General features: G+C 52.2%; 1 protein-coding gene across 2 annotated transcripts in view; it reads right to left on the reverse strand.

Annotated features, from left to right (window-relative positions):
* The window catches only part of ARHGEF33 (Rho guanine nucleotide exchange factor 33), a 69,789-nt gene that overhangs the window by 16,964 nt on the left and 27,600 nt on the right, over positions 1–25,225 (reverse strand). The window contains exons 3-15 of one of the 2 annotated variants that reach the window (XM_006116252.5): positions 24,063–24,112; positions 18,761–18,925; positions 17,207–17,328; positions 14,943–15,085; positions 13,823–13,873; positions 13,074–13,298; positions 11,506–11,635; positions 9,224–9,356; positions 8,578–8,661; positions 7,285–7,368; positions 5,993–6,141; positions 5,018–5,182; positions 2,969–3,707 (exon numbers count right to left, since the gene is read on the reverse strand). In XM_006116252.5, coding sequence (XP_006116314.1) covers positions 2,969–3,707; positions 5,018–5,182; positions 5,993–6,141; positions 7,285–7,368; positions 8,578–8,661; positions 9,224–9,356; positions 11,506–11,635; positions 13,074–13,298; positions 13,823–13,873; positions 14,943–15,085; positions 17,207–17,328; positions 18,761–18,925; positions 24,063–24,112 — 2,240 coding nt within the window. The remainder of the gene's footprint in view (positions 1–2,968; positions 3,708–5,017; positions 5,183–5,992; positions 6,142–7,284; positions 7,369–8,577; positions 8,662–9,223; positions 9,357–11,505; positions 11,636–13,073; positions 13,299–13,822; positions 13,874–14,942; positions 15,086–17,206; positions 17,329–18,760; positions 18,926–24,062; positions 24,113–25,225) is intronic. The other variant, XM_075925824.2, reaches the window with a different exon arrangement.

Genomic DNA, 25,225 nt, shown 5'->3' on the forward strand with positions numbered 1-25,225 from the left:
TTAGCCTTCACTCCTGCCTAGCGCAGGCCAGAGATTTCCCTGCACTAACTCCTGTTTGCACTACAGCTTATCTTAGCGGAGCGTCCAATCTGATTTCAGACTTGCCAGTAGCGTAGGCTCAGCACAGCCCTGGGTCACTTGTTCCAGTGGTTAATTCCCCTCACGGTTAAACATTTGCACCGTATTTCCACTCCGCAGTTGTCTATGGGGGTAGATCGCTCCATCGCTCAGCCCCTGCAGGATTGAGGCCTGCGCACACGGTTCCAGTGGGGTCGGGAAAGCTGGAGGAACCGAGGAAGAACTGAGGGAGCAGAATAACCTCGATACCACGCGACTGTTTCCAGCCACATCAGGTACCTGTTACCACGGCTGCAGCTCTTGGCCGGGAAGGGCTCTGAATCCCTACGCGAGCTCTGGGGCCAAGGGGCACAGGGCGGCAGCGCCCTGCCCAGGGGATCCTGCATCGGGGTGCTGCCGGCTTTGTCACTCATGTCCGTGCATCGCGGGGCCTGGTGTGAGGTCAGCTGGCACAGGCACACGGACTGTCACGTAGGAGTGTCAGTGACGCCTCCCTGAGCCATTAACGCCCATTTGCGGCTGCCCTGGCCACGCCCCGCGATGCACGGACGTGAGTGCCAAAGCTGGCAGCACCCTGATGCAGGATCCACTGGGCAGGGCGCTGCTCTGTGTGCAGAGCTGGGGATGCTTGGCGGAAAGGTGCGAGTCGGAAGCGCTACGGCTGCTCCAGGACAGAGCATGCGCCTGCAGGGAGCGGCACCCCCTGTACTTGAGCACGCAGGGCTGCTTTCTGCTGATCCCCCTCGCTGCCGGGCAGGCGGCAGCCCCCCACACCTCCACCCCGCACTAAGCGGCGTGGCCTCGGGCCTGGCCCCTGGACTCTGTTTCCAGTGGCTTTGGGCAAGTCACTTCACACCCCGCACCTCAGCTCCTCCGCTTGCATGGCGGGGGCCAGGGTGCTGCCTCCTTGGCTGACGCACCTTGTGCTCCACTGCGGAAAGGCGCGAGAAGCCCCCGGGGCAAGGAGTGTTGTTCACGCCACCCGCGCAGGCGGCTCCCCAGCTTTCGGCCCTGCCTCGCTCGCTCCGCCATCCTCCTCCCTCCCTGCTTCAGTCTCCACTGTCCGCTCCATTCCAGGGCTCTCCTTGTTCTCTCCTCCCTCCCGCCAAGCATCCCCAGCTCTGCTCACAGGCCAACGGGGCCCCCCTGGGAGGGGCAGTGGCGGCAACTACGCCCTCATGGGAAGGGGGTCCAGGGCTGCCCTGCCCTGACCTCACTCTGGGCCTGGGAGGTTGGTGCAATGCCCTGTTCCAGGCCAGCCCCTTCCTACCAAGCCGGGGCCCTGTCCACAGCCCAACACCTTTTCACCCAGCCTCAAGAGGCAGGCATCAGTTGCCAGTGGGCTAGAGCAGTGGCCACCAACCAGGGATCCTTTCCCAGTCGATCTCGGCGCCTCTGATGGGGGATCCTGACTGGCTTGGCCAGGAAGCTCTCAAGTGCCAGCGCTTCAACTGCCCCTCCCCAACTGTCATGCTCTTCCTGCCCTTCGCCTTGGAGCTGCTCCCCGGAGCCTCCTGCTTGCTGTGCAGGGTGTGAGACGGAGAAGGGGGGGCTGATGTCAGGGTGTCCCTGCCCCCCACTCCTGTACCCTGTCTCCACAGAGAGAGGGGGATGGAGGGAGCCTGGCAAAGCAAACGTCTGTCACGCTGTGTGTGTCTGTCATTGTCACACACACACACGCACTGTCCCTCACGCTCCTCTCCAGACCCAGCACACGTGGGGGGTGGTTGTTACGTCTGTCACTGCTCACAATGGGTGGAGTGGTGGTGTGTGACTGCTCCGTGCATTTCACCGCTTTCATTTCTCTCTCACACTTCAATGTAATTCCTTGAGCAGTGAGCTCTAGAATGCCGAACCCGTCGTGGCTGGAGTCACTATCTCTCTGGGAATTGCTGCTCCTGGAAGAGGCTGGCACGTCCCTGCAGCCCCTGAGAGGCAAAGCAGGGGGTCTCCACAGGCTGCCCTTGCCTGCAGACACTGCTCCTGCAGCTCCTGCAGCTCAGCAATGGAGAAGCTGTGGGCTCAGTGCCTATGGACAAGGGGCAGCACATGGTGCCATGGAGTTCTGGCTGTACATGCCAGCTGCTCTCAGGAGTGGCGCAAGGCCAGGGAAGGAATGAACCTGCCTTAAGCCCACTGCCCCACCACCTGGAAGCAGTGCCCAGTCAGAGCCTGCTTCCTGAACCCGTCCCAGCCCTGAACCACCTCCTGCCCTGGACGTGAGTCCTGCTGCACCCAAACTCCTTCCCAGAGCTTGCACCCTGAAACCCCTCCTCGCCCCTGGGCTAAACTGGGAGCCCCTCCCTCACTCCAAACTCCTTGGCCCAAGCCCAGAGCCTGCACCCCAGCCCCTTACCCGAGTGAGGAGGGGCGATGGAGCGAGCAGGGTGTGGCCTCGGAGCAGGGGCGGGAAGGGTATTTGGGTTTGAGGTAGGGCTTACATTGCAAACGTGACCTTGTGGTTAAAAAGGCTGGAGACCCTGGGCCAGCTTCTCAGCAGCTGTGCTGATTTACGGCAGCCGAGGGATCTGGCCCTCGCCGCATTTGTCTTAGTGCAGCCGCTGGCACGAGCAGAGGGGCTCCGAGCCCCATTCCAAAGGGCGGTGCGCCCTTGTTAATCAGCCCGTCCGCCAGGGACAGGCTTGCTGCAGGGGCTGAACGTGGACTGTGGGGCCTCGGTGACAGCAGGAGAAGAACGCCAGCCGCACACGACGGGCCAGATTTTCAAGAGTGGGCTCTGAACCTGCAGCCTGCTCGCCGCGTGCAAACGGGGCACCGCCTGGCGGGCCTGCGCCGGGAGGGCTCCGCCTCTGCAAATGTGGAACATTCTCCCCTAGACGTTTCTCTGACCCTGCTGCAAAATGTGGCTTTGCTACTTCCGCCTCCTTACTTCCAAAAAGCTCGGTTTCTCCCCCAGCCCTCTCTGGGGGGGGAAGTAGCTCCGCTGGGAGCTCCTAGACGCTGCGGAGATCAGGTGAGGTTGCACGCTTCTCTCCTGCTTGTGCTGCAGCTGGCTGCTGCTGGTGCTCCTGGTGCTGTAGAGTCTGGTGGTCACGCCCTCGGCGCTCCGGGGGAATTCCTTCAGGGACCTGCTCAGCTGCTTGCCTTTGGCGTGAAACGCCTCCCGCTTGTACGTGCTGCTGCTCTTCGGCGGCGGCGGGGCCGCGTGATCGGTCCTGTCTGATTCCACCGTGAAGCTGATAGGCCTTAGAAAGCAAATATCGAGGCTGGATTCGGAGGAGGCAGGGGAGCAGTTCTCAAACAGAGCCAGGCCTGGAAAAGCCTCTTCCTCGTAGGCACCTGGCAGGGTGAAAACTTCCCCCCCGTAGTCCAGCTCTTCGTAGCTCGGAGCAAAGCTCCTAGCGTCTTGCAGCAGCTCCATGGAGGTCCTGGCAGATCTCTCGGCGTTTCCCATTGGATCCGCTGGGAGGGCTTCATAGTCCATCTCCGGGATGGCTTGCAAGGAGATGGACGTGGCCTTTAGCTCCTGCTCGGAGAACTGAGACGAGGTGAGGATGTTCTCTGGCCTTTCGTGTTTTCTAGCCTCCACTTCCCACTCCGACGGCTTCCCAGCCTGGAGGTTCTCCATCAGCGCAGGCTGGCTCTTCTTCATCTGTGGCATCAGATGCCTTAAAAAGGAGGGGAGAGGAGGAGGAAATGCAGAAGGAACTGTGGTGTGCATGCACGTGGCAAGCTGGCCCGGCCGCTATCTTACTCAAATGCGACTTACTGAGGGCGCCGCAAGCGTCCGGCCGGGTGCAGCAAAGAGCAGCCATCAGCAGGGCCAGGCTGGTGGGGGAGGGGCCCTCTGGTTACTGCGGGTCCGTGTGCAGCTGGAGCCCAGAGCCACGGAAACCCTGGCATGGCTGCTGGGCACTGGGGCCGTTCCAGCACCTCTGCAATAACTCCATGCGTGTGGGCAGCTCGCCCACTCACACAGAGCTGGGGCAAGAGGACAGCCCCAGGCCCCTCTCCTCAGAGCGCCTACTCTTGTACAGTCTGTGGCCACCCCCCAGCTCGGGCGCCAGGCCTCACTCTGCCTCCCTCACGCCCTGCCCCCGGTGCCCCTCACCTCCAGGTTCCCCATCCTGAGCAAACGGAGACTTTAAACAATATCATCCCGAGAGCGGGACCAGGCTTTTTGCAAACTGAAAATCCCCCAGCTGGGTAGATAATGACCGAGGACGGGGGCCGCGTCCATCACGATATTTGGTTTCAATCGTTTCCAAATGTTTGGTTTCGATTTGAACCATTCGAAATACACCCAAGGAGTTTTGAGCCACAGACCAGGATTTCCTGGGGCTGAAATGATGCACGTGGGCAATTTCCAGCACGTGCGGAGTCAAGAAGCGAGTTGAAGGGCAACGAACCAGCATTTTCCAAAGGGGATGGGGGAGCGGGGGAGCGAGTCAACCCAAAAAAGGAATTAGGCTTTGGCCGAAAACCAGTGGGCGTTCCCAAGGGTCCGGCTTCCTTGTTCAGGAGCTACAGCCGCTCGCCTGGAAAGCCCTCGCTCGTTTCCCAAGCAGCGCGGGTTGGACCAGAAAGGGGTGGGCCTCCAGTTACCCTGCTCCCTCGCGAGCGTGTCGCCCTCGCCCATAGCACATTTGAATCCTGTTGGACCACCTGGCAGCCATTGTTAGCCAACCAGACTGCAATAACTCCCATGGGCTAATGCAAATCTCTGGCCCCTGATTGGCTACTACAGTCCCTCTGCTCCTACCCCAGACTTTCCAAGTTCTCGGCCAGGCTGCCCCGGGAACGTACCTCCGCCTGGGAACGCATGGAGAGTGTTACTACCTGGCACTGGGTGCTCCCCTCAAGAGGCCATGCGACCGCTGCATGCGTGGCAATTTCTAGTGGCACGTTGCTGCTGCCAAAACGCGCTGGAGGGAGCGGGGGGGCAAGACCGGCCTTTTCGGGCTGACGACAGGCTTACATGGCTGCTGCGCTGGAAGAGGAGGCTGCTGGGAACGACTGCATCAGCTCTTCGGCATGGATGCCGCTGTCTCGGATGGATGTTGTGCTGGGTGTCGGAGAAACCTCCTGGCCGACGCTGGCCCACTGAGAAGCCAGGCCTTTGTACAGCTTCACCAGGGACGATCTGGAGGAATTGAAATGCAGCACCAGTCAACGGCACCAGGCGGACGAGACTCGAGATCAGGGGAAGCCGCTTGGCTGGTGTTATTTTTTAAGGCCAGTTTGCTCATCACTTCAGTAACAGCCCCGCTTGGGAGAAAGGGGGCTGGCTTTGTGGCTCCGGCCCTTATCAGGGGCTTAGGAGATCTAGGTTTGATTCCCAGTCAGCCACAGGCTTCCTGCAGCACATCAAGCAAGTTACTTAACCCCCAGTGCCTCCGCTCCCGTCTGCTGGGACAAGAACTCCGTCTTGTCTGTTTGTGCTAGGAGGTCTTCTGGGCACATGCAAAGCTATTTCAGCGAGCAGTGGCTAACTTCCTGGAGGCTTGTAGCTGAGTCCTCGGCTACCAGCTGCAGTCAGCACCAGGGTGATTTTTCTAGGGTGGAGCAGGCCTATGAAACCCAGGAGTCAGTTGTTTAAATGGCTGGTATGTCCAACACGCTAGCCACATGTGGCCATTAGGCTGGTTGAGTGTGGCTAGTTTGCTCTAGCAGCAGTCGCTATAGTGAACTAGTTGGATACCACGGATCTAGAACACATACAAGCAGCTTCTTTCCTTTTCCTGAGCCACCAGGACACGGCTGCTCCAAATCTGATCCCAAACTTGAGAACGGATGTTCTGCTCTAACGAGACGCACCCTCAGCTGGTGGGGTTAATTTGACGGCACTCCAGTGGGTGGGCCCATGCACCCCAACTGAGATCCCAGCCCTCTGGTCCCACCCGCTCCATCGTTTCTCCCTGAGCGTGCAAGGCTGCCCTGGTGCCAGACTTACTTCTTCAGCTTTTTCCGCTTCTGGATGAGCAGGTCCTCATTGCACTGGAAGAGCAGGCTGTAGTGCGAGATGAAAACGCGGAAGCGCTGCACGCACACCAGCAGCAGGTAGTAGTCAGGGTGCTCTTGCTCCGTGACCTTCAGGATGTTCTGGGGCACAAAGGGAAGCAGATGGCTTGGACGAGGCCCTTGCGTTTTCCAGGGTTAGTTCTAAGAATCGGCCAGTGGCCCGGGGCTCTGCGTGAGCTCTTCGGGCAGGCGTTCGGACAATGCCAGGACAGTGCGGCTGGGCCTTCAGACTAATGCCTCAGGCTCTCTGGGCCTTCATAGAGCACTGCTGCGGCCTTTCTCCCGTGAGGTCTAAGCCAGAGCCAGCCTTTCCTTTGAGACAGGCCCAAGACCTGGTTCTCACACAGCCCGGCTGCACAGCGCTAGCGTGAGGATCCAGAGGAGGGTCAGCAACACCCCCAATGTCTGTGCTGCCTGTGTGGGGTTCCCTTGTCGGGGGTTTACTCTTGGTGTGTGTCCCAGGGACAGAGAAACAGGAGCTGTCAGGAAAAGGGTTACCCATCCCTCAATAGCCATCACCAACCTGTGTGTCTTTCCCGGGTATCCTCTTCTGCTGTTCCTGTACCCACCCACCCCACTGCCAGCCGGGCGGCAGGCTGTTCCCGTCCCGTTTGCATTCTCTCTCCGCTTCCTTCACGGCCCTGCTCTCCCCCAGCCATGCCCTGGCTTACATTCCTCTCCCACCCACCCTATTTGTCCAGCAGGCATAGGCCCAGCCTCACCACCCCACAGGGACACATCTGCTCTGTTTCCAAAATGGGAAACTCGGCTAAACAGGACAAGATGCGAACCATCCGAGGGCAAGGAGTGGGCTGATGTCGGAGCAGGGCCTGGAACACAGGCACCCTTCCCTTCCAGGCCAGACCCACTAGGCCAGGCTGTCTCGCACACTATTAAGCCACCAACTTTGTGGCTGGAGACCTTGCTGGCTACTTGGCAAAGAGCCGAGTCAGCTGTACGTAGTTGGCTAGTAGCTCCTAGCAACTCTGGCCCAGTCCCCGGAAGCCGACCCATCCCCCACAGTTGTGCGAGGGTCTGAGCATTCCCAGGGTGAAAAGCCATGAGAAATCACCGCTAGAGACCCGTCTGCACCGGCTTCCGCTTCCAAGGCCCAGAGATTTTGCCGGGTGGCCACAAGGGCCAGCTCTGAACGCAGTAACGCACAGCATAAACGCTGCTGCCGAGTACCGAGGTTACCGCGCAATAGGCAGGCGCTGGCCCTACCTGCAGGTGAATAAGGTACTCAGGGATACGCTGGACTATGTGAAAGAACAGCATGTAGAGGTCGGATTTAATTTCTTCCTCCACCTGCGTTGGAGAGAGTAGAGTTAGCATCACATAGCACCGTGCCTCGTAGGCTCCCAGGGCTGTTAGTGTTCGCCTGACGCTGTATGGGACATACAGCAACTCACAGGGCGTGACAGGTGAACGGCCATGGACCAAGAGGACCGCTGTCCCAGGCGTGTTGTGTAAAGGGCTGGACTGTAAGCCCCTTGTGCCCACTGGCAACATCGCTTCTGACCAGTCCCACTGATTTCTAGGGAACCGTGCAAGGGCCGGGCACAACTTAGGGTGAATAAGAACATCAGCATCTGGCCTGTAGACACTGCCTCTCTTTCCTGGGATACACCTCAGGACTTGCATCCAGCTGAGCAACTTAGGCCAGTAGACCCCGGGCATGAATGCAAAGGGGCTGGCAGCAAAGAGGTCAGGGAAGGGCCCTTCTCCAGAGCAAGTGGAATAGCTTCTCCATTCTCCTGCGTCCCCTCCCAAGCGGTGTCTGGATGGAATGCAGCGGAGAACGTCTGGGCGGGGTGGGGAGAGGGGTGTTGTTTAGATATTGATCCAGTTGTACTTCTGAATGTAACTTCATTCACACACATGGTGGCATTAGAATGAGCTGCCTTGGGATCTCGAAACGGCCAGTCGACCAACAAGGCCATCACTCAGCAAACGGTGTCTGGCCATAAGATCGTTTGGTTAGTGGGATGGCCAGAAAAGGCAGGATGAAACCCTGGGAAATATTATGCTCCAACAGGGACGGGCCGTGGGAAGTGGTGCAGGGAGGAGGAAGCAGTTCGGTTTGCAGACAGAGACACTGGATGGTTTGGATCACACCTGGGATGATCCGGGGATGGTTTAGATACTTCCCAGAAAATCCAGGCTCTCCCGGGATTCTCAAGCACCCAGGGTATCGTTCGCATTGACGTGGTTATGCTGAAAGGTGTCATTGGTGCCATAAGCGTGCCTGGGAGCCAAAGGCAATCGTGGCCCTGGATTTAATCATGTCAGAAGCAGGTCTGGCAGGTCTCTGCTCTCTTTCATGTGCTCAGGGGGCACTGCTACGTCTGTGCTATTGCAGCTGCCTGATGCCTTTCCTAGCACTACGTTAACATTTGCTTTGGCAACTGCTCCTGTCCACTGGGCGGGGGGGGTACAGACTATGCCCTTGCTATTGCCAGTAGTGTCTGTGTGTCATGGTGGACCAGTCTCTGAAGTAGCAGGAAAGAAGGTTACCTCCTTCAGAATCATCACGTGGACCAGCGAGATGCATTCTGGCAGGTCCCTCAAGTATGCGATGTAGTAGTCCAGGAAATTGTTCTGCGGAACCAACCCAGAAATGCTCCCTTAGAAACGTTAGTGATTTGAAATTCTGCAGGGTTACCCCAGGTTCCCTGTTGGCTCCGAGACGGACAGAAGGGGCAGGGGGATGGGGAGGGGTAGCTCGCAGCTTGGCCAAGTTCGGCCATAATTTGCGCACGTGTTTGTAAGCCTGCCTGAAAAGTCACCGCCAGCCACAATTGGAACATGGGATCATCACTGGAGGATTTTAAGAACATGAGTCTGTAAGGGATGGCCTACATATGCTTAACTCTGCCCCCGCATGAGGCAGTGGACTAGACGACCTCTTGAGGTCCCTTCCAGTTCTGCGTTTCTGTGATGCTAGAATGGACACACCGTTCTTGACTTGAACCGGTACGTGGGATGGGATGTCGAATTGCTATCCCAAGAGTTCCTTTAAACTTGCTACACAGCCAGAGCCATAATTGCATTGAGGGGAGGGGGAATCTGTAGTTCCGTTTGATCCAAACACGCCATGACCAAACCAAAACGCAGTTGCAATGCCACTGTTGGGGGCCTTCTGCCATGAGCACTATCGTACCTCATCGTTGGTTAACTTCAGGAATATGTCCCCCAGGATTCCCGGCCGGGGCCAACTCAGCACCCTCTCTTGCAGCGTGTGGAGTAAGTCGACGTGCTGCTGGATCAGGTATCGTAAAGAGCTGGGGAAGAAACTAAAGAGGGAAGATAACAGGATTGCACAGAGAAAAGTGTAGACATTTGTCTAGAAAAATAATCCAGTTCCTAGGCTTTGGGAACCCACAGATTCTGCTCATATTTATGGGCAGCAACTTGCAATTTGCTGGGTTTGCTTTACAAGGCATTATTAATCTCTACTGTTAGGGTAAAGCCTAGAGACCAATGACAAACCATACTAGATTCAAATGCATGTTTGCAGGCAGTTCCTGGAGCACAGAGCTTGAAATCTAGTGTTTTGTGGCTCCAGTTCACGTAGTTTTGCATTCACTGGGCCTAATTCTCCATGGCCTTGGGTAACCAACTCTGCCCAGTGGGGCACAAACCTACACAGCTAAAAGAATGAGCCACTATTACGGGCAGATCTTTAGCCCACTCACGCCATTTGACTAAGAGGATGTAGGGCCAATCCTGCAAACACTTATGGAAGTAGGAAGGGGGCTCATTCCCTGTGCACGTTACAAGATGTACCTCACAAGGAGAGCTGGCCAAGACATCCATCCTGTGGGAAACTGCAATATTTTGACAATGGCTTTTGCTCCAAATGAGGATGAAAATGCAAAATATTTAAATATTTTTCTGAATTGAAACATCAAAAAAATTCAGTTTGAAAACGAAGCATTCTAACTTTTCAGTTTGCTGAATCTGCCTAATGGGGATTGTAATTAGAATTCCTCATACCTCCAGTCACTTCTATGAGCAGGGTTTCTTCCTTGGACTACATCTCCCAGAATGCATTCTGTCAAGAAACTCCCACAGTGCATCACAGCAATTTAACCAGAGAGGAGATCATGGTGCATTGTGGGAGATGTAGTTCAGTCAGGAAACCCAGCCTATAATGAAGAATGAGGCTTAGAGGAACCAGAAGTACAACTTCTATACGTCACTATGGCAGCTCAGATTAATTTCAAAATAACCTGAAACAAAACTTTTCCGTTTGATGCAACAAACTGAAATGTTTGGATTCATAAAATCATAGAGCAGGAAGAAACCTCAGGAGGTCATCAAGTCCAGCCCCCTGCCCAAGGCAGGACCAAATTCAAGATGCTCTGATTACCTGGCAGAAAATGGACAAATTTCAGCAAAATCTACATTTTCCCATAGAAAATTTCAATTCTGTAGAAACAGTATTATCCATCAAACATTGTTTTGAAAGAGAATTACCAACTAACTCCCAGTCCAAAGACTGGGTGGGGCATGAGAGTATGATGATGTGCTTTTTATAAACAGCATGTGATTGTGCCATTGAAGTATGTGGATTGAAAACATGCCAAGGTTGTCATGGTGATATTAAAATACAGCAAGGAAATGGGCAGACATAGCTTTTGAAGGTTATGGCCATGAGAGCTACGCAGAGATCCTGAAAGAAGGAAAAGGTGAAAAAGGAACCAGAACCATGCAGAGGAAACAGACATGAGACACAGGAGGTGGAAAGAAGAAGGACAAGAGACAGCCAAACAGACAGGAACGGGAAATGCCTTTTAGCCACGTAGGATACTGAATAATGTACTTCATATTTGATTATAATGGGGCAGCAGTAGCTGGTCCGTTAGTTCATGTTGAGCCAGCTAGTTTCCAATGGCAGAGGGAGAGGGATGGACTTGGAGCCCTAGAGAGGGGGACGTTGTTCTCTAGTCTCAGATAGTGGGTGCTGGAGAGTAGGAGACAGACAGGAAGATAGCATGAGGTAGGGCCAGAGGGTATGGGGAGGGGATTACAAGAGACAGCAAATGCTTGGAAAGAAAACATACATTTAACAGTGAGGACACTTGACTCTTGGAACAATTTACCAAAGGTCCTGCTGGAGTCTCAATCACTGGCCAATTTTTCAATCAGCATTGGCTGTTTTTCTAAAAGATCTGCTCAAAGAAATATTGTGGGGAAGTTCTATGGCCTGAGCTACAGGAAGTCAGACTTCTGGCCTTGGAATCTATTGAACGGCTGAACTGCTGAAAGCAGAGAGGCAGGGAAAGGCAGACCCTTTTACCCATCTTAAAAATGTTAAGCTTTCTGGCTATAGAAGCATCAGGCATTTAGTGTTTCCAAGCGGCTAAGAGAAAGTTCCCAGATGGTGGGAGGGGGAAGAACTAAGAATGTTGAAAAGGCCCTTTGCTAAAAGCCAGTTACCTTCTCTCTTTGGCATTCCTCTTCATGTCCGACACTTGCAACGTGGCTTTGATCTTCAGGATCAGGGATAGGTTGATGACGTATTTCCTCTCGGACTCGAGGAGCTCCAAAGCAATGCTCTGCCTTTTGGCTTCAGCAAAAAGTTTGATTTAAAACAACATGTTAAAAGCTGAGCGTGTGTGTTTGACCAGACAGCTGGAAGGGAGAGGCTGAAGAAGCTTCCTCTTTTCACATACATTTTCCCCAAAATATCAAGTTCTAGCTGGGACCAGTGTTCCCTCTAAGCTGTGGGCAGCCCAGCTTCACAGTTGATTGATCAGCCCCACCCAGTCAGAGGCTCAGGGCTCTGTGCATGGATTAATCACCTGTGAAGCCAGGCTGCCGTGCTTAAAGGGAACACCGGCTGGGATCCATGAAGTGCTCCACGCTTGATCAGGGCCATAGTCTATTTACAAGAAAGACAGCAAACAGACGTGCCTCTGCCCTCACTCCCTGGAGTTTGTGCGAGATCAGCTTTTTTAGAAATCATAAACAGAAAATTCCCGTCACATTTGCTACTAACTTGCTGCATCTCTAGTAATTATTGCTATCTTTAAATCAAATACACTGTTCCACTGAGAATAGATAGGGCCAGATCTTTAGCCTGCTCACACCACCTAGAGCTGCCCTAGCAGAGAAGCTGGGACTTCCTTGGGAGGAGCCCACAGCTGATACAGAAAGTGCCTGTGCCACTTCTAAGAGGCTAACCGCATAAGCCAGAGCAACCCTGAGGCTGCTCTAACTTATGACAAGGGCTGAATTAACCCCTTGGCTACTCCAAGGATTGCAGCCATTCCCTTGACTTGCCTTCTGACTATCACTGAAAACAATTCACCAATGAGGAGCGTCCAGCCCTAAAGGTGAGAGTAATGGGGGTACTGGCGCTTTAAGACTGATGTGGAGCATGTCTGGCATAGTCACTGGATTTAGGGCTTTGGCAAGGAAAAACAGCCCCTGAGAAAGCCGAAGTGGTTCAGGGAGGAGCAGAGCCAGGCGACTGCTGCTAGTTGGGGCCTGAGACCGAAGGGTATTCTTGCAGCCCACAGGGAACGCCGGGCTTTGTACTCCGTGGCAGTGGAATACAGCGTATGACCTGCGTGCTTGTCTGCCGGCTGTTGGAAGGGCTGTGAGCTGCAGCAGCACAGCATTTAAGAAAGCCAGAGTTTCAGGGCATGCAGTGACGCTGTCCCTTTTGGCTCTAGGTTGAACCTCAAAGCACCCCAGTAGGTAACCCAGAGCATTGCATATACAATCGTCGGGCATAACACTGCACCTGCGTGGTGTTTGTTGTCTAAAGAAAGCAAATTACTGACTTTGATTTCAGCAGTTTTCTTATTTTCGAATCAGTTTATAAATGTTTTGTAGGCCCTAAGCACTGTGCCTGTTGTGACTAATGGATAATCTGGCCTTGTTAGCTCCCCCGGATAACTTATTTGATTTCAGGTGAGAGCTGATGATCTCTAGAATCCCAAAGCTGATGGTCTGTAGAATCCCAGGCTTGGTAGCCACCACTTTTTCTTTATTCTTACCAGCAAAAGAGGTTTCGCATAAGACGCTGTCCACTGAGGTGTATCTGCTTTGGCCTGTTTCCTTCACTCTGTCTGGATGCTCCTTAGACATATATTCATCACCCCACTCTTTACTGTCCTTGGGCTGCTTCCACACGCTCGATGGGGGGTGACCTTTTGGCAGAATGTCAGTGGGCAAGGAAGGCTTGAAGCTTTCTTCTGTGTCTGGATTTGCAATGCTCCCACCTAGAAACCACAAGCTGCGGTCAGGAGCTTACAATCTTTGCAGAAAGTCTGCCATGTAATAAGTACAAAGCACGGCCCCTCCAAAGTGATGGGGTGCTGTACAGATTACAGTGGATATACTTTCCATAGTAGTGAAGCCCAAGTCCCCCTTCTTGTAGGGGCTAGCTGGACCTGCACAAATGACACCTGACTTCTTGTTGCCTGCAGAACACTTGGCAGTTGCAAATCCGAAGACTGGGTTGCCCCTGCAGCCAGGGACTGGTCCATATATTCAGATTTGCACCGGTTTGAATGCAACTACAATATTCTGGCAAAGATTCTTCACGTGTTGAAATCTACCACGAGTTCAGCTAAATGGCTGCTTTCATGGACTCTGACAGGTTTGTTTTCCCAGAGCAAAACTCGGCATTGGCTGGAAAGAATTGCACAGCGTGTACATGTGCTATTCCATTTTGCCGGGATTCTTCTAAAAAGGCCAGTTGGTGAACCCCAGAGGAAATTTTAAAAGATAATTATTCACCTACCAGTTCCCTTCACATTTCCATCTCCGGCAGCCATGGATCTGGTGTCCGAGACTGTGGAAGAATGAAGGAAAGCGACATAAGATGTTAATATACATAGGCAGGAGCAGGTGTTTGTGCAGAACATTTCTTATGGAAAGGAATGGAGGGCTTAGATTTTTAATTCTTTAATATTCTCAGCCTGTGTGGAATGCCTCTTTTAGGTCGTCTACTGAGAGAGATCCACCTCATCTCTTGACTTCATTACCAGCTGGGTCGTAAGAATGTAAACATGACCATATTGGGTCAGACCAATGGTCTGTCTAGCCCAGTATCCTGTTTTCCAGTGGTGGCTGTTGCCAAATGCTTCAGAGGGCATGAACAAAACAGGGCAAATTATCAGGAGGAGAAAGAAATAGAAGAACAGAAAACAGAGCAAAATGTGTTGTTGAAATGTCGTGCTGATTATTTTTTAATTTAAATGGACCTTTTCAAGTTTAATGAGCAGGTCAGGTTAGGAATTTTTTCTCCCTAGTTACCGATTTTAGTAAGGAGAATATAACCCAGAAATTTAGCCACGGAAGCAATAGGTTCGGGTAGCAAAACAGAACCATTTAATATTTCTTTGGAACTTGTCTTCAAAGTTAATCCTGCGCTTACATGCTTTTCTGAATCGGGGCCTAAATGAAGCCCAGGTCTAATCCAGCCCAGGAACTCTCAACAGCCATATCGAAGTATTCCTGGCACTCCTAGCACATGGGCCAAACAATGCAAACTAGCTTCTCCCCAGGGCCAGCCCCTGCTTACCCCAAATAGATCCAACCTCCCCGAGATCACATTCAGCCCAGTGCTGGGACATTGTCTTCAGCCATTTTTAGTGTGTGTACACATACTGGTATCAGCAATGTACATCTCATCCCTTGAAATGGGCGACAGGGGAGGGATCACGTGAAGATTCCCTGTTCTGTTCATTCCCTCTGGGGCACCTGGCATTGGCCACGGTTGGCAGACCGGAAACTGGGCTAGAGGGGCCTTTGGTCTGACCCAGTCTGGCTGTTCTGATGTTCTTATAAGACTTTCCTATGGGGAGGGATTTTCAGAAGAAAGGAAAGGAACTTCGCTTCATTCGCCCTCTCACTCGTACCTCTCTCGTAGGTTGCCTGGGGCAAAAGATTTGTAAAGTCTTCATTACTCAGTGCAGGCTCTGGGAGATGTATCGATCGGAACGGACTGCCTTGGAGAGGAGTGGGCACTGTCTGGGACCCGTGCTCATCCTTTTGTGTTCTTCTGTGAAAATCAAGAGAGGCGGCTGGAAGGCACAGTCCCACAGAGCAAGCTTTCGGCTCAAACCGTAACCCTGGCAAACTGCAATACGAATATGAGCGCGCATACAACCCGAGCCCACTCCGGGCTCAACTCCTGGGCTCGCTGCATCTGATGCAGCTCACTAACATGACTCCTCCTCCTGGCTGAAGGACAGGGTCAGGCCAGAACGTAGGTTCTTTGCCCAGCATTAGCTATTTAGCCAAGTAACTCAGGCTTGGCTGCACAAAGGGGGTTAGGTGTTGGGTGTATCTGGTGCCTAGACAATCCCTGGCCAATGCCTGTAAAATGAGCCTACCAGAGGGTGCCACACCATGCATCTAGGCCCAAGCGGGCTCCGGGGCATGCATAGTCTGCATCCGAAACTGCAGCTGTAACTGTGCACTCCAGGGGAGCAGCAAACTTTGTGCTGCATTATCCAAGCAGCTGTCTCTCAAACCACCTGGCAGTCACATGGCAGCACTCTGGGCTTTTGGCGTTGCACCCGCAACATGCGTCCTGCTCTCTGCAGGCATCTGGCCCCTCAGCCAGGAGGGGCAAGGGCGGAGGAAGGGGATGAGGAATGGAGAGACGCTCCCCCACAACAGGGTGGGCTTGCTTTGCTGCGGAACAAGTGTAAGGTGTGCGGTGAGCGAGATACTAGCTAGTCACAACCCCTGCGCGGAGCTGCAATGGACAAGGAGAATCTCGCACAGGAAATGCAGTGTACCGGACATTAGGCACGTCTAGACTTGCGGTAAGATCGACACTGAGGTGATGGATCTTTTGGGGTTTGATTTAGCGGGTCTAGCAAAGCCCTGCTAAATGGAATGCTGAGGGTGCCCCCATTGGCACCGGGGGCAGGGAAGGTAAGAGAAGTCGATGGAGCATTTCTCCCATCAACCTCCTGCTGCGAGGACAACGCCATAGATTGACTCCAGCTATGTCCTGTACGTAGCTGGAATTGCGTACCTGAAGCAATGTACCTAGAGTACAGACCTGGCCTCAGAGTCCAACAGACTTTCCCTGTTCTGTCCTACAGAAGAGCTTCTAGTCTGCTCACCACTGTAGTATCTGAGCACTTCAAGTGGTGCATTCAGTCACGTGGCTAACATCAGTGAGGGTGCCCCGCCCGGGATGGGTCTCAGCTGGGTCACACAGTAGCTCTGATTGTGCCAGCAGGAGAGCTAGTCTCTGGACCATGCCCCAACAGACAGTACTCACAGCCAGGTGTCCCAGGCAATGGTCCCTTTGATCTATTCCATCCCCGTATGGATTTTGTTCCACCCATGTGTGGAATAAATTGTATATACACCAGTGTGTATTTGAATGTGCACCACAAAGAAAAACACAAACCTGGCTGTGGGTGCTCTGCTAATCAGCTGGGCAGCATTAGAATGTTGCCTGAGGAGCCGCACAAGCACCCAGCTTACAGGGAACACCAGTCCCAAGTGCCCTTTCATGACGCCATTGGCAGCCAGCGTAGGGAGCGAGATCGGCAAGGATCCTGTTCTGTCAGGGTACAAATCAACTGTCCCCGCAGCCCCTTTGTCCCTGCGCTTGGGAGCCGTGCCTGGCCCAGGAAGCTGCATGGTGGCAGGCTAGCTAGTAGATAGCAGCACACACACTGCTCTTGTCTGGCTTTTGTCATATTGTGCATGGGATTTTCAAAAGAACCTCAGGGACGTGGGACATGGTTGCCATTAGCGCTAGAGGGCTTGTATAATACCGTATGCCATTGGCTTTCAACGAGACTGCTTCAGAGGTCATCCCATTGGCTTCCCGTGGCACTTGTGCCCCAAAAGCCCCTTTGGAAAGGCCCCTGGCATTTTTACACAGATCTACATTGTTCAGTAAACCCTTAGTTGAGGGTTTCCTCGAAGTTACTTGTGTCACTTTTCACCAGCTCTGTTGGGTCGACAGTGAGAACACGGCACGTGTTAATCGTTCCTCTGGGGGGTGATACACAGAACCTCTCCTCTGAGATGCCCGCTGTGCCTCTGCAGAGCCGGCACCTCCCTGCCCTCAGGGATTACGCTGGCACTAACGGAGGCCGCGGCTAATTGACAATGGGCACTTCCAGGCAGTCTGGCTTTTGTTCCTTACTTAGCTTTCACTTTCCGGGACTCCCTACGTTTCTCTTGCTGGAGCTGCTCGATTTTCTGCTGCATTTCCTCTTGCTTGGCGCTGATCACGTCAATCTTCGACTTGGCATCGCTGAGCTCCTCCTGCAACCCAGAATACATCACGTAGAGCATGTGGCTAGGCATGCTCCCTGCCGGTGCTGCTCCAGGCCACACTGATTAGGAATTACTGGAGCAAACAGACTCTCGGTCGTGCGATATTACTCTTTCCCCGTTAGAGCACAGTGCATTGGGAAGATCTGCCACAACCCCAAGGGCTGGAGTATGTCTGGTCTCGCGGGCCAGAGGAAGGAAGAGTCAGTGACTCAGTGTCTTGCCCTTGGAGGAGGGACGCAGGCAGAGCAGCCAACAGTGCCTTCGTGCAGCCCGCAGCCCACGCTGGGGTCACTCTGGGTAAGCACTGGCAGGATCGGGACCTTCGTTTCCTCGTTATATTTCACTGATCCATTTAATGTTTTAAACTACACATGGGTGAGTGGGGGAGCTAGGCGTGGTACCGTAGAGTGGGGAGAATCCACCACCAAGAGGTTAAGCCATCTCTCCACCTGCTGTGCTCTGCCAGAGCGGCGCAAAGCTTCCAAAATGGGGGCCAGCATCTGCCCCGTGGCTGGAGATTCGGAGGGGCTGTCGTTTCTCTCCCAGTGAAATCAAGGAGCCCAACGCTCTGAAGGGCGTTAGCCCACCCCCCCTTTGAGGGTTATCTGGGTTCGTTGAGCTGCATGTTCTGTGGCCCACTCATGAAAGCCGGCAGCTCCCTACAAGCTCCAGCCTGACACTAGAGCAATACTCTTCAGCAATGACCTGCAAAACTCCTGCCCTCCCAGCCCTGGGCACTGGCTGTACAGCAGTTCTGTAATGCGGGACAGGTACACACAGCATCAAGGCCCCTTTTCACTTGGGACCTACAATACAACGGGACTGGCCCTCGGTCTCCCCCTTTGAGTCCAGCTGGTTCATTAATCCAGTATGTTTAGCAGCTTCACCCAGAATATGGCTTCCTAATAGTTCCCTTTCTCTGTCTGGTTTCGGTTAACTCATTTCTGGGCTAGGCCTGGGCATGCAGCCTCTTTTATGCTGTTCAGCACAGGAGAGGGTGTTGTGGAATATTTGAAACCTGTGTTAAAATTGTAGACTCTCGTTACAAATGACACGGTGTTCTCCTGGAGTAGCTCGCAAGCTAGGGAGTTCTGCAGGGATGTGCGAAATCTCAGCCTAGCAATAATCAATTTGCAGCCAAATAGCCTAGCACAGTGTTCAAAATGGCTGCACTTAAAGGGGCAGGCGACCTTTTTTTTTTCTTGATAACTTTTCCCCGACCCCGCCCTCCTCCTGGTAGGGAGCAGCCTGCTTAATCTCTCACTGTTTTGAGGCTGTTGGGTGGTGGTGTTCTCAGTTCTAAGATATAAAGTCATGTTACTTTGCAGTCTTCTGGCGAGACATTTCCGTTTTTGTCAACCCCCTCTGTGTGCATGTTCTGACTGTAACAGGCGCGTGAGGAATAGGAAATAGCTCCCACCTTGAAAGAGCTCATCGAATTCTTCATCTCGGCCACTTTCTCTTCCATTGTACAGTGGCAGCTCTTCACCTTCTCCTCCAGAGCATACTCGCCGTGCTGAATTCTAGAAAGTTCCTGCATGGCTTCAGTGAAACCAGTTTTCAGTTCAGAGGCCAGTGCCTGCAACTAAAAGGAACCAGAAACAATGTGAACCCAAACCCTCCCAACCTGCTGTTAGTGGCAGTCTCCCTCGAGTCCATCAGGACTCAGTTTGCCATAAGGACCCAGGGCTTAGATCCCACAATCATTGCCATGCTCTGTCCCCTTCGAAGGGTTCTTGGGCCAAGGGGGTAGGCGGGCCTGTTACTCGGACTGGCTGACACCCCTAGGTCATTTCGCTCAGGTATTAGCAGCCCAGCCATTAGATCCAGAAGTTCCCAAATGGTGGCCTGTTTACCTCGGAGGGAAGGAAACGCTCATAGGAGGGGAAGGCGGCTTGGATCTTAAGGACAGCGCACGGCACCTGCTATATTTGCATAACATAACAGTCAAAAGTCAGCAAGCAGTCAGCTGAGCCCTTTTTGAGCAAGCCCCTCCTCAACTCAAAAGGCACCAGCTGGCCTCCGTCCGTCTTAACACCGATTTCCCTTGGTCTTCCAGAGTCAGTCATGCCTGTTAGCCACAGCCCTTCTGTGACGAAGTGGGGAGCATCTGTCCTTGCCCAGTGGGGTATAGCTCCACTGCAGTGGTATGGCCCCATGGGGAGAGTGGCTGAAAGCACCCTCAATTCACCCCACCAGAGATGCCAATTCTGCGGGTGCTCCCGGGCTGAAAATTGAATTTTTCCCATGGTGAAACATTGGTGAGTGCAGAGCTCTCACCGGCAAGCTCCTGCCTCTGCTCCCCTCCCCCTGCGCCTCTGGCGTGCTGGCGGCCCCTCTGACCAACGCCTCCCAGCCCTTCCGGAGAACTGCAAACAGCTGGATCGTGGCATTCAAGCTCAGGGAGGGAGGGGAAAGAGCGGGGCCAGCGCGTGCTCGGGGAGGAGGTAAGGAAGAGGTAGGGCGGGAAGTCGAGCAAGGGTGGGAAGAAGTGGGGCAGGGGTAGAGGGAAGGGACAGATTGGGAGTGGCACCTGGAACGGGGTGACAAGAAGAGAAGTTGTCATCTCTGCACCCTGCCTGCCATTGTCAGAATCTCTGTACAAAATATGCCTTGTGACGTATCAACTGACAACTCTCAAGACAATAATAACATGGGGAACTGTCTGTAGCAACATTACCTGTAAAGTTACAGAATCCCCCCGTATGCTATGAGTATGTGTCCAAAACCACACAGCGCTGCCTATCTAAAGGCTGCTCAACAGGCCTGTTCTAGACAAAGGAAAGTGTGTTGATCTCTGTTGCTGTAAAAGTAGCAAATAGGGCCCTCAGGACAGCAAGGGGGAAGAAACCGCAGGGGACAAAACAAATCTGCATTTCAGCAAACCCAGGTGGGAAGAAAGAACATGGGTCCTTCTTCACCACCAGATTCCATGTCACCTTCTTTACTGCTTGAATAACTTGGCTTCGAAGGGTAATTTTCTATTTCAAAGTTCACTGAACTGTACGGAAGAAGGGCAGAGAACCCAATGTTCTTTCACCTAAGAAGACAAAGCAGCACCTCTGAGCCTCTGGTGAGATCCTGACCAAGGAAAGTCGGTCACTATTTTGCTGGAAGACTGTGGAGGAGAAAGGCCATCTTGAACCAAAATTTGCTACAGTTTGAACCTCTCTAGTCTAGCAGTCTCTGGTCCGGCAACATCTGTGGCCCAGCATGATTTTAGTGAGCTGGATATCCACTGATCATGGGTATGGCCACGTTTTCTGTGGTCCCATAAAGTGTATTTACAGCCACCAGTCCTGGCTCTGAGTTCTGGGCTCTTATTTAGCTCTAATTCACCCCTAATGTCTTCTCAGAGCCCACTAAGCAGCGGCAGTGTTGGCAATGCTGCTAGACAATATCAACCTCCCGCGACCCAGCAATTCTCTTGTTTGGAACCGTTCAGGTCCCGAGGGTGCTGGTCTAGAGAGGTTCAGCCTGTAGGTTAAGGTTCAGACTTTTAGATGTTACATTTTAGTTGCTGGTGCCTGCTTTTAACTTCATCTTTTATATTTGAATTCACCTTTTAAACAATCTTCTTTTAATAGATGTTTTATTTTTAATCAAAACCAATCCAGTTCTGTGTTTAACCAGAACTGCTTGCTAATTCCAGTTGAGACGGCAAAGTGTTGCTTATTGACTCTGCATAGGATCAACTTAACTTTAATACCTGGACTCTCCGGGGGGGCGGGTAGACAGTGCAGAGCTCACATTTTGGGGAAAATGTGGAACTGGGAGTGTTGGGGTCACCCTCCAAGTAATAACCAAGGCTGGTGGAAGCCAGAGTATGACCAGTGTGTTACTGACAGGCTGCTGGACCAGGGCCGTAATTATACTAGAGACTGAGGATGTGACCTCCATGGTGTTAGGTTGTTTGTGAGTGGCCCAGACTGGGAGCTACCACACAAAGCATTGCGAGGCACCCGGAGTTACAGGGCAGGTGGTAATGTAACCCCTCCCTGCTCTGACTTGTACCCCCAAATGTGATAGTGGTGTAGTCAAAGCAGGATTTAAATAAGCTTGTTATAGTGACTGCAGTTTACACTGCAAGTCCCGGTATAAGAGCCTTTAGTGATTCTCCTGTGTGGGGAGTGGGCACAGTGGAAAGGGGACAGATTTATTATTTTCTGTTTGTTTCAGGAAAGGGAAACTGACCAAAAGTCCGCAACAGCAAAGGTCCTACACTGGCCGGCCTAGAAAGCGAGCAGAAAGACAACGAACATGGACACCAAAAATAGTTGGCTGAGCAGAAAGTGGGAAGCAGAGATGAGAGTCAAGGAGCCGTTGGCAGAAAGGCAGCAGCAAGAAGCCATACGCTGGCAGGCTGTGGAGCTAAAAGAGACAGAAGCTCAAGAAAAAGAGAAGACAAGGCTGCCTGCCCAGAGCATAATAGACAGCGGGGCAGGTTCCACCAGCCCCCGCTGGGCTAAGTTGTGCCCTACATACAAAGAAACAGATTGTACTGAGAAATACCTCAGCACTCAGTGAAGTCCATAATGTTCCAGAGGGCAGGACAGTCCTCATGCTGATGGCAAAACTCTTGGGTAAAGTTTAAATGTATTCACGGGCATGCTGACTGGAGAAGCTTTGAGACACTCTGAATTTGAAACAAAGCAAAGGTTTCTAATTATCCCTGCCTTGAAATGTAGAGATCTGAGGAAAAGTGCTGGCATGAGTGTGAGCCTATACAATGTGTGACCTAATGCGAGAAGCAAAAAGGGATACATTTTTCAGTTCTATACAAGTTGCCGTCCTTTGCTAAGAAACTGACTCGTTTTCTCTGTCACACAGCTAAGTGCTGTGGTGTTAAGCAAAGTGCTGCTCGCAGCTAAATGTTTCACACTGGGATCAGGAGGCCTGGTAGTTCTGTGAATGTCTGGTGGGAAGGAGCTGGATGCTGTAGAGAACACGCCAAGAAGAGGTGGATCACAGCCGGGGGTTCCCGTGGGTAGCATCTGTTCCAAATCTACCTCTAATTCCGCCAGCCAACTCGATTCAACCCGAGAGCAGCGATGTGCGGGAAACCAATCGCTGCGCTTTCCCGTGAACTCGCACAGGAACATTGTAAAAGACAAAAGTGCCATCTCACTGGAGGGTGACCCTTTTCACAAAGCCATCACGCTATATCTGGCCTTTCACTCCTCATCCTCAAAAGAAACCTGCAGAACACTTTCAAAACCTGAGCCAGGGGGCTGAAATTCATAACTTGGTTAGACACTAAAAACCATGGACTGCTTTCTCCCTGCACCACTTCCTTTCCTCCTGGGGAAGGAGGGATGTTAACGGCTTACTTCGCCGGGAATGGCCCTTTGAAATGTGTTCACTACGTACGATAAACAATCGGTTCAAATCTTGTATTTAGCAGTGACACCTGGAGTTATGTTCCCAGCCCTCTTAAGTTCCCAGCTCTGATTAGCTCACAAGCTTGTCTCTCGCACCAAGAGAAGTTGATCCAATAAAAGATTTTACCTCACTCACCTTGTCTTGCTAATATCATGGGATCAACATGGTTGCAACAACACTGCCTATAACAGCGTATTCTTAACTGTCCTGTTTGGAAACAATTCAGACAGAAAACTAGGTCTGAAAACTTCCCTCTCCCAACAACATGATTATTTTATTTTAATTGCATCACCAGCCCTCACCCAAGCAACTCTGTGTGTGTCCTACCCTCTTGGGCTGTGCCCACGAAAGCTCACGATATCATCTACATGTTTTGTTTGTTTTTAAGGTGCTGCAAGACTATTTGTTGTGTTTTAAGTTCTACCCTCTTACGCTGTTGGTCTGAAGTTATAAATAAATGCTACATTACTCAGCACATGGTTGTCGTCTCTTGTTAACGAGCCTTGTGCAAATAGTAATTTCACAGAAAGTTCCATTGTCCACTTTCTGCAAACCCTCAGCTCTTGTGCAAATTCAGTTCCTGTTCCCAGCTATCCCCAATGGAATGGCCAGATGCATTCTCCGACCACGGACTAGCGAATAGCTAAACTGTACTATTAGAAGCTAGAAGGGCTACTGGAGTCATGCTCTTACTGGTGACAGTGTTTCTAATGTCAGAGACTGGTACCCCGTCTGGTCATACCCTAAATCCCCAGCCGGTGTAAATCAGTGTCGCTCTCTTGTCTTCAGGGACGTGAAATCAGAGGGGCTATGTGGCTTTCCATGAGCCGACGATCTGGCTTTGGGAGGGACTGTTCCTAGCAGCACTGGGAAGGAGGGAGAGTAGCAGGAAAGGGGCACGGAGAAGCTGTGTGAAGAAAATGACATCCCCGAGCTGGGAGCTTTATACTCAGTGATTACCGCAGATCCAGATTCTGGGCCACAGACCAGGAGCACAGAGTGCAGCTGAGGAAGGGAAGGCGCGACCCTACTGAAGCCAGTGTGCTAGAGCCTTTAGCAGCTGTCTCCTGCCGTGCGCTCCCCGGCGCGTGGGTGCCCAAATGAAGCAATGGTGACATCTAATTATTCGGATAAGCTCATCTAAGCTGCAGCTGGATGTGAGCAGATGCCACAGTGAAGCACCTTTCACAAGGGCCATAAGCCTTATGTCATAACATTTGCCCGTGCAATGTGCACATCTAAGTGTCTTACGGGTGCCTTTATTTTTCCTTTTTGACTTGTAAAGATTGTTCTTTGCTCTTTACGCTTGACATTATTCAGGGCATTTTGCTTGTCTTTACCTGAGAAATCTGTGTTGCAGGGTTACTCACTGGCACATTTTCAGTTTCTCCTGTGGGAATAAAGAACTGCAGTCAATTAAAATGACTTATTATGGTTGCTATAAATAACTGGGGCAGAGCAATGGGCCATCCTGTTCCGATGAAAATCTCTTCAGGACGTATCCCTGCTCTGGGGGGTGTGGAGACCCACCTCCTTCGTAAAATCAGCTGCAGTTATAACATGGGACCTGCCAGGCTAGATCGGAAGAGAGGCCCATCTCTGACAAGTGTCAGGCCTGGATACTTCATAGGAAGCTGCTGAAACCCCCCTGCTACATAACTAAGAGCAGACGGCCCATTAAGAACGACTTCCTAACCATTTGTGGCTTACATCCTTTCAAAAGTTCTGGGCTTTTAAAAATCCTATTATGTGTTCCCATTATCCATATTCATTTTCCAGTCCTTCTTGGGCTTTCTTCTGAGCTCTTGGTCTGTGTTATATGTTGTGGCAATGAGTTCCACAGATGAATTATGTGATTTAAAAAAAAAAAAAAATTTAAGCATTTGCTTTTGTTATCTTGAAAAGGTGCTGGTTTCAGTTTAATTGAATCTCCCGTTGCTCTTGCATTGTAAGACAAGGCTTAAGATTTGCAAAAGCATGTATGTGGCTTAGAATCATCAATCCCATTTTCACAACGGACTTAGGTGATTAACTCTAGGGCTGGTTGAAAATGTGTCCGAGAGAGGTTCTGTTCTGTGATGGAAAACCAGTGTTTGGGGTAAATGATTTTTTTTTGCTAAAAGTGTCTCATTTCTGCAGAAAACGTTGATTTCTCTACTGAAAAACTGAAAATGTCTAGTCAGCGTGCTGCTGCGGTGCTTCCTAGCAATTGTCGTTCGCTTGCCTCACATCTTCTACTAGCAGATGGGCCCAGCATTGCTTGGGTCCTGAACTCACTTTAGGGGGATTGGAGATGGGGGGGAGGTGTCTCAAAGCAGGAGGTGGGAGGCTCCGGGCAGGTGGTTTGGAGGTGCACGAGTCAGGGCAGGGAGCGGGGGTTCAGGAGTTGGGCAGGGGGTTGAAAGGTGTGGGGGCACAGGGCAGTGGATTGGGGGTGCAGGAGTTGGAATGGGGGTGTCAAGGCAGGGGACTGGGAGGTGCAGGGGTGGTTACCAGGACTGGG

Source organism: Pelodiscus sinensis, chromosome 3 (assembly GCF_052426305.1).
Source record: "Pelodiscus sinensis isolate ZL-2025 chromosome 3, ASM5242630v1, whole genome shotgun sequence".
Lineage (NCBI taxonomy): Eukaryota > Metazoa > Chordata > Testudines > Trionychidae > Pelodiscus > Pelodiscus sinensis.